Genomic DNA, 8,845 nt, shown 5'->3' on the forward strand with positions numbered 1-8,845 from the left:
TTATAACAATATTACATATACACTGAATACTATCACATTTAACTTTATTTTAATCGTAATCTATTAAGAATATATTTCATTAATATTACAAGTATTAATAGTACCTCTAAAATCGTTCCCAGAAAAAAATACAATAATTGTAATTTTTTATCTTTCTTTTAAAATTTTAATGTTATTATTTTAATAATTTTTTTTAATAAAGTGACAAATACATATTGATTAATACTTTATAATAGTATTTTTCCTATTTATTACTTAATTTTTATTTTAAATTTATACACCTATAATTGCTTTCTACACATTTCGTATATAGCTTCCTCTTGATTTTGCAAGCATTATCATTTAGTCGATCATGTATTTATTTTTATATTACATTTACACATTGATAAAAAGCACCTAACAACAGCGCACTTACAACGACCGTTTTTAAATGCGTTTCCATTGTCTGATTTGTATGAATTATCAAATTACTATTAATATGTCCAACATTATTTATGCATAGGCACTGATTTGTATTCAATTAATTGCTCGTCTTTAATCTCGGTCGTGCAAAAATATACCACACACATTTCACTTTTATCACCTGCGCATTTGCAACACGGACATATTTTAATAATGTTATTGGACTTGGCATGTATGTCGTTCAGGGGGTCAGACTCGGGCAGTCTGGGAGGACGTCACAGGCTCGACGCCGTTGACCTTTGTGAAAGATTGCGTTTCCTTCACCACCACAGTTTCCGCCCGCTTCTGGTTAATGGACTGCCGTAACATTTCCGACGCCACGAAAATGGCCACGGAACTATACACGCACGCGACACATGTGCCCTTCATGGCTAAGTACGTTTCGACTGAAGTAACGTGACACATATAAATTTTCAGTAATAAATTACATAGATGCAAATTATACAGGAAGTAATTACTTTGATACTTACTTTACGATAGATTCGTCGTGTTTGCAAAACGAGTAGATCCATTGGAAGCGAGACTACGTGTATTCTGTATGACGGACGACAAAGAAGATAAAACTTTAGAGCATCAAGAACATTTTACAGAAGTTGCAAAGAGTAGAGATGTCGAGGTAACTATCGACAATAAAAATGCCGTTAAAGTGTTATGCCGTTCATGAGTTATATGTAGCTTCTTAGTTACTTAAGATGTTATTAAATCTTTTTTAATGCTGTAGGTTCTTGAAGGTAAAACGCAATACATGGAATTTTCGGGAAATCTTGTACCCGTTCTGAAAACGGGTGAACAGCTACAATTACCGTTTAGAGCTTTCAAGGAAAATAGAGTTCCGTTTACCGCGAGAATAAAAGATCCGGATGCCGCTGATATGATGGGTCGAATCATGTTTATGAGCGAACCTAAGGTTCCGAGAGGTGAACTGCCGCAAACGCCAATCTGCACACTAAATATTTTGCTGCCGGAAAAAATTTCTCCGGATACCGCGGTCTCTGAGCTTGATTTGTTGGAATTGTCAAAGAACTACAGTTTCCTACGCGATGGTGGAATAAGTATGTGTAAATTATAACAATAATGTGTGTGATGTAATAAAATGAAAATTAATTATTAATGACATTTGTTATCAAAATTTTCTATTTTACACGTCAAATATTATTTTTAGGCAGACCAGATGCAATACATAGAGCGACCATTCGATTAACAGACATCGCCAATCTATTGGATAAAGATTGGGAACCACTAGCGGAAGAGTTGAATATCCCACCTAACGACGTGGCTTTAATAAAACAAGAATATCCCGATAAACCTGCACAACAGGCCGCTGCCATGTTCAAAATCTGGCAAAATAGTGGAAACAAAGCCACAGGTAAAACATTATGTAATTTATTTATCTTTACATCATCAAAACGTAACATGTTAATTTTCGGTGAATAAGAGTTGCGATAGCTTGCCTTGATAACTCTAAAAAAAACCTGTTTCCCAGCAAGGTCGATTAATTAGACGCGCGCTATAGTTGAGTCAGGCGTGAGGAATCTTTTCTAGCAACGTAGATATGTGATGATCTCATTGTGCATTATTATGCCTGACATAAGTCTACACGCTTCGTTCCCTCTCTTTCCTTCCTGCTAATGGCATTGACTCACACATAACTCACGGTGTTTCTGCAATCAGCAGAAATAACAAGTGGTCGTGATTCCGCAGTACGTGATCGGCAGTCGTGCAGTGAAAGTGATTAAATTCTGCCACTTCTTTATTTGCACCGATTTTACGTATCGCCGAATACACGTATTTATGTGAATCTGTATTGCCGAGATTATTTAATATTTTTTCGATACATTCTCGCGGAAAAATTTTCGGGAAAATAATACATGTTTTAAGACTGTTCTGTTTCAAATTTGTTAAATTTTAATTAATTTGATTTAAAAAAATATATAAATATATAAATAGGAAAAGGAAAACGATGTTTATAACTTTATATCAAGAATATGAAAATCATAATCATTATACAAGCGAACTTCTAATAATATTTCGAAGATATCCTTACTTATGTTCGCAAAATGCAATACATTCAGGTCTGTGTAAAATTAAAAAAAATTAAATAAGAATATAATTATAATGATACAATCTAATGATACAATATTTATATAAATTTTAATGATACAAATATCGAAGCCTTGTAAATGTATCCTTGCTTTTAAAACTATTTAACACTTGTAATATTTAAAATACATATAAAACAGTTTGTAACATTACTAGTATATTAAAATAAATATTAATAATATATTGATTTGTAATGTATTTAAATATAAAATTTATATTGATAATTGAAATATCACGTGACGTCCTTTATTTGCAGGAAACACGTTAGAAAAAGCTCTCAATAAGATCGGACGAGAAGATATAGTAAACAAATGTATCTTCAATGTTGAGTTAGTGACTGACGACGTTGAAAAAGCTGTGGCGAGAGTCAGACTGGATCAGCCAGGATTTGATTCTCTTAAGGAGGAATTGGGACCGTCAAGAAACACGTCACTCCGCCGTGATGCAACTATGGATCCTAAAATGGACCCTGATTATGAAGAGTCTGACAGAATGAAGGTACGCACTTTATGCAAATCTGAGAGGAATCTACATGCATAATTGTAATATAATTCAAATCGTCATGCGACAAAACAAATTATCATTAATAAAAGATGCTATTTTATCGTTTAACCTTATTCTCGTTATCTAACGAATACTATTATTGAGCACAATTGAAGAAGATACTATCCGTTCACTTTATATCTCGTAATAGTTCTTTTATGTATGCTACAACAGTTAAAAGGCTTATACATAACAGTAATTTACTCAAATAACTACTTCTCCAAGAGCGTGGGATTCTCATAATCATCACCAAGATAAAGCGCAATTCTCTCTTTATTCCAGGACTCTGAATCAATGGAGGATCTCAGTATCACTGGCACACACGATAAACGTAAGTACAAATAATAATATATTATATACTATAAATTTAATTTTATTATTACTCGCTCTTGCATTGCGTTTTAACATTACATGTACAATTTGTCAAAAATTATTCAATATTATACATTTTTCTTCTATTATACTACAATACATACTGCAATAAAAAATGTGACGTCACGGCTCACAATACCTGAATGAATGATGCACGCTACACTATAACGCGTGTTATACAGTTGTCAAATACACAGAACGAACACTTTTACTCGTGCTTACTTAGAAAACATGTTAGTCAACGCTTGCCGAGCAATTTTACTGTGGCCACATATATCCGTTACATTCGTCATGCAATGTCTCACATTCAGCTCGTGTTACCTCCGTGTCTCTTCGTTTACGCATTTTCTGCACTTCACAGCCAAAGAGCACATCACAATCACAAACGGCACTGTATTCAACGGAACCTCGACCCCCATCAAAGACAAATATGCGAGCGACGAGAAAGAGCTCAGCGACATGATGGCTGATTACCTTGAGCACAAATGCCATACGACCGACACGATGAGCAAAAAGTCGCGCGACGAAGTGGACGATCCGGAGAAAAAACGTCAGAAAGCGATCGCCGACGCCAACAAGATAGTCTCTGGTAAGTGAGCTTGAAAGCGATTGGAATGAACGGTGCGGGTTGAGGGGCCGTGCTTATAATACTACTGGCAAAGAATCGGCAGCCGTTAATCGAGTTTTAGCGGAGTTACGTCGCCAAATCGAGATTTACGCATTTATACATACATATATTATAAATTCAGCAGCATGATTGGATTAATGCTGCGGGCGCACGCTTGATCCTAAGGGATCGATTTACTCGTATTAACCATGTGTCGACGAACTGCGTTTCGCCGAACTCGCTAAACCTCATTAGATCGGAGATATCTTTTTTTTTAGTGATATCGTGTTCATAGTTATGAAGTTTACTCGCTTAAAAATTTTTAAATAATGCACGAGATGTACAACTATATTTCTCAAATAGCTTTATATATTTATTTGCGCGTTTAGCATTATTGTCTTTTCTCTTATTGATACTATTTTTCGGTGAATTTTCTTATACATTCCTGTAGACGAATATTATTTCTTCATTTGTAAAAATGATACATGTTATGCAGTTATGTCGCAACAAATGCACATAATCACTTTTAATTGTATTGGCGTATAGACTATTATATGCCAATAACGTAGTTTCTAAGCAGCTATATTTCAATGCTAATCTATTTCGTACATTGAATTTTCACTTGTGACTTATTATCGTCATTTATGATGCAAGCTTTAATTTTTTTGTACGTAAGTATTCAATCAACAGTGTGCACGATCTTATTTCAGCGAAACGTTGCGGTTGAATAAATGCTAATACAATGAATAAGGAATATTATTATTATTATTATTATGATTGTGGACACGATTCACGTCAATGCATAAAATTTGTCTCAGCTTATAAAGAACAAACGTACGTTTGCAGAGTGCAAGTAACGTATGTGAGCACTAAACATTTGTCTCTATGCCGTCCACTCACAGGTTCTGGAAGCCAATGCGGATCTCTTCAGAATTTTACCAGCTTGCTTTTATTTTAATATAAATAATAACGGATTATTTTATTTCGGCCTATCTCAAACAGCTATTACTTATACTCGTATATTATATACAATAATTTTTATATCTCATTTAATCATCCCCACTAATATCCTTAATATTTCGCGAACACTTTTAGATTAATTTGTTTCAGCAAGGTTTCGCTGCAATTATTTGGCGTTGCATGAATGGCCAATATGTGGGCCTAATTGTGTGCGCGCACGGAGCAGCTGTCATTAGAAAAGATCGTTGTCGCGTAGGCCATCAGAATACAGTTTTCTTTACTTATAATATAACTGATAGATTAAAAATTACTAAAGTCATTACTAATAGCAATTGACTGTTGTTGTTACTTAAAACAGTAATCAAGAGTTCTTTGTGAAGCTGATATGTTGAATTTATATTCCCTAACAGCTTCATTTTAGTACCTTTAGCATACATTTCATAGTTAATATTATAATACTAATTGTAGTAATTTCACAGAAAAACATTTCGAAATTGCAAGCTACTGAGAACGTTTCAATGCAATTTATTGAAAAATCATAGTACGTATGTACGTTGCACCAATATTGATCGTTGGTAGTAATTGATGTTACTTCTCCTTCTTGAATCACATTTGCCTTGCGTATATAACGATGTAGTGAGAAGATGGCTGCTCCACAGCACATACACTCTACGCACAAACCACACTACTACAGTCTAACCGCAGTTCAATCAAAAGAGCAATCAAAGAGCGAGCCAGCTTACACTAATGATGACGAAATTGACAATAAAATTGTGTTCCTTTATTTTGCTACCACGTATACAGATGCCTAAAATATATTATACTTAATTAACAGGTGTAATAGCAGACGCAGAGAAAGAGAAGGGGAAGTTAGCGAAGGAAGGGTGGTCGGTGGTTTATGATGATGATGATGATGCGCGGGACAATAAAGAGGCGCGGGGTGCAATAGGGCAGACTGTAATTAATGTTCATTTAGATCAAGTGACTACCGAGCCAGAAGGTTTTGTTCCCAAATTAGAGCAAATTCCTAGTATTGAACCGCCGATGATTAAACAACATCGTGGTGGGACGCCGGATCCCAAAGTTAGCACTTCAAAAACAGTTTCTGTTAGTGGCGATCCGAAAGTAGGTCAGACAGTAGTAACTAAGACTACGGTAATAAAACAGACTCCGACTGAGACCGTGACTACGAAAGAAACGGTAATAGTTTCCCCCGATAAAAAAGAAGTTGTTAGCGAGAAAGAGAAATTATCTAAAGAGGGTAAGGAAGTTGACGAAAAGTTGGGCGCAGTTCCTACGGACGCGATTGTTACGCAAAAAACGGTAAAGGTCGACACAGTAGTTCGAACTGATCAAAAGAAGTCAGAAATAAAAACTCCAGCAGACAGGAATAAAGATAAAGATAAGGAGAAGGAGAAGGATAAAGAGACCGTTCGGAAGATTGCGAAAACGGCTTATGAAGATGTTTACAACGTACCGCATTTGGCAGACAGCACGGAAGAAAAATCAGACGAAGAGAAGAAAACAAAGGATAAGAGCGGCGGAATTTTTTCGGGAATTTTTAAAGGCTCCAAATTGAAGAGAGGCAAGAAAGGTTCAAAGGACACGTCCTTTGACAGTGGTGACGAGGAATCGAAGGCTGTACTAACGAAAGTTTCTGAACAGCAGCCAGAATTTCCTTCTACCGAAGTAACGGATTCGCATTTTGACAGCAGATTACCAGAAATCACAACTGCACCCGATGTAAGATTAGCTACTATGGAATTTTTAGAAGATTCTCGACGAATCGCTGCAGGCATGCATGTACCTTACGAAGGTCTGACTAAGTCAATGGAGAAAGAAGACAAAAAAACAGAGGCTACTGAGACCGATGATGACGGTAAAGATAAGACAAGCTTCTTCTCGAGTTTGTTCAAAAGTAAGTCTAAAAAAGATGAAGATGGATCTGTCTTACCTGTTATTCATGTTGAGAAACCTAAAGAATCCGCAGAACAAATCGCAAAAAAAGAGAAGAAAAAGCTGGCAGCAATCGCAAAGGAAAGCGAGGAATTATTGGAATTACAAATGAAGGAAAAGGAGAAAGAGATCGAAGCATCTCAGATTGTCGAAGTGCCTAACATAATCGAAAAAGAAACAGAAAAAGCTGTGAAAAAAGCTGTGACTGGCGCGAAAGTCATCGAGGATACCAAAAGCAAAGCAAAAATTATTTCAACGGATGAGCCACCTAGTAAGGATGACGAAAAGGAAGAAGATCAAGTAAAGGAAAAGAGTGGCTTCTTCGGCATCTTTAAAAGTCCAAAATCCAAGGACAAAAAGCTTAAATCGAAGGAAACATCTTTTGATAGCGGCGATGAGGAAATCAAAGTTGTAACGGAGAAACTCTTGGATGATACGCGGAAGGTTGCTGATTCTAGTGTGTTACCGATTGTGTACAAAAGCGACGGCACAAAAGTCACTCCCAAAGAAGAGATACGTACTTTCGTATCGACCACTCATTACGACGATATTCCTGCGGATAAAGTCAGTAAATCTTACGATGTTGCACAAACCACGATAAAGATCGAGGAGACTATCCACGAAGAGGTAAACGGAAAAGCGGACATTGACAAGGAGAAAATTCAGAAGGAAGAAAAAAAAGATATCGAAAAACCTATTACAGAAATAAAATCCGATATGTCGGAATCAAAAGCACTCGAGAAAGAGATAGGTGATGATATCAAAGAAAAGAGTGGCGGCTTTTTCGGTATGTTTAAGAGCCCGAAACTCAAAAGCAAAAAAAGAAGCAGATCCCGAGAGCATAGTTCTTCGAAGGAGACCTCTTTTGATAGCGGAGACGAAGACATTCGATTGGCAACGGCGAAACTTCTAGAAGACACAATACAGATAGCAGAAAACTTGAAGCAAGCTGAAGAAGAGTTACCAGAGAGTGTTACAAGAATTCCGCCTATAGATGAGAAGATAAAAAAATCTATCATTCCCGAAGATGAAGCTATTGAAAAAGATAAGGGAAGCGGCATTTTCGGTATATTTAGAAGTCCCAAACAAGCGAGAAGTTCCAGATCCAGAAGTAGATCTAAGGAGAAGACACCGTCGCTCGAATTGCCAGATAGTGGCCACGAAGACTTACGAAAAGTAACTGCAGCGTTCCTGGAAGATTCACAGAATGTGGCGAATATCATGGGCGAATTGAAAGATTCGAAAGATAAAGATGATAAATTATCAACAGAGATAAAAAAAGTTGACCAGCACATCACAATTGCAGCAGAAGACGTTAGTAAAGCCGTCAAGGATGGTAAAGACGTGATTGCCAAAAAAATAGAAGAGAAAACACGCGATGTCGTCGACAGCGGTGAAGCTGCAAAAGACAAAACGACTAAAGAAGCAAAGAAAGCGAAAGACAAAGGTACAGGATTCCTATCGGGGATATTTAAAGGTGCGAAGCATGTCGTAGAGGAAACATCCGACGACATTAAGGAATTCTTGGACGATACGAAAAAAGAAGCTGCTTTAGAGGAAGTACGAGCCAAAGAAGCGGCAGCCACTGGCTTGAAAGATCTGGAAGCGAAAAAAGATGCTTTAGTAACAGACGCGAAGGACATTGCTGACAGAACTGTTACCGACATTAAAGAATCCAAAGATAAGACAGTGTCCATTGCGAAGAGAAAGAAAGAAAAAGTCTCGGAGAAGATTTCGACAGACATAGAGAAAGCAACGGATCAAGCAAAAGCAACTACTGAAAAAGCTGTAATGTGTGATACGAAGAAAGTAGGTGAAAAAATAGAAAGCACTGCGAAAGATGCT

At 36.6% G+C, this 8,845-nt stretch overlaps 1 protein-coding gene across 1 annotated transcript in view; it reads left to right on the forward strand.

Moving 5' to 3' along the window:
- Positions 1–8,845, forward strand: part of LOC108751376 (nuclear anchorage protein 1-like) — an 84,334-nt gene that overhangs the window by 52,975 nt on the left and 22,514 nt on the right. Inside the window, exons 26-33 of the mRNA XM_018491498.1 lie at positions 648–837; positions 943–1,078; positions 1,184–1,514; positions 1,625–1,828; positions 2,819–3,060; positions 3,388–3,436; positions 3,839–4,066; positions 5,880–8,792. Of these exons, the coding sequence (XP_018347000.1) occupies positions 648–837; positions 943–1,078; positions 1,184–1,514; positions 1,625–1,828; positions 2,819–3,060; positions 3,388–3,436; positions 3,839–4,066; positions 5,880–8,792 (4,293 nt within the window). The remainder of the gene's footprint in view (positions 1–647; positions 838–942; positions 1,079–1,183; positions 1,515–1,624; positions 1,829–2,818; positions 3,061–3,387; positions 3,437–3,838; positions 4,067–5,879; positions 8,793–8,845) is intronic.

Source organism: Trachymyrmex septentrionalis, unplaced genomic scaffold (assembly GCF_001594115.1).
Source record: "Trachymyrmex septentrionalis isolate Tsep2-gDNA-1 unplaced genomic scaffold, Tsep1.0 scaffold44, whole genome shotgun sequence".
NCBI classification, from domain to species: domain Eukaryota; kingdom Metazoa; phylum Arthropoda; class Insecta; order Hymenoptera; family Formicidae; genus Trachymyrmex; species Trachymyrmex septentrionalis.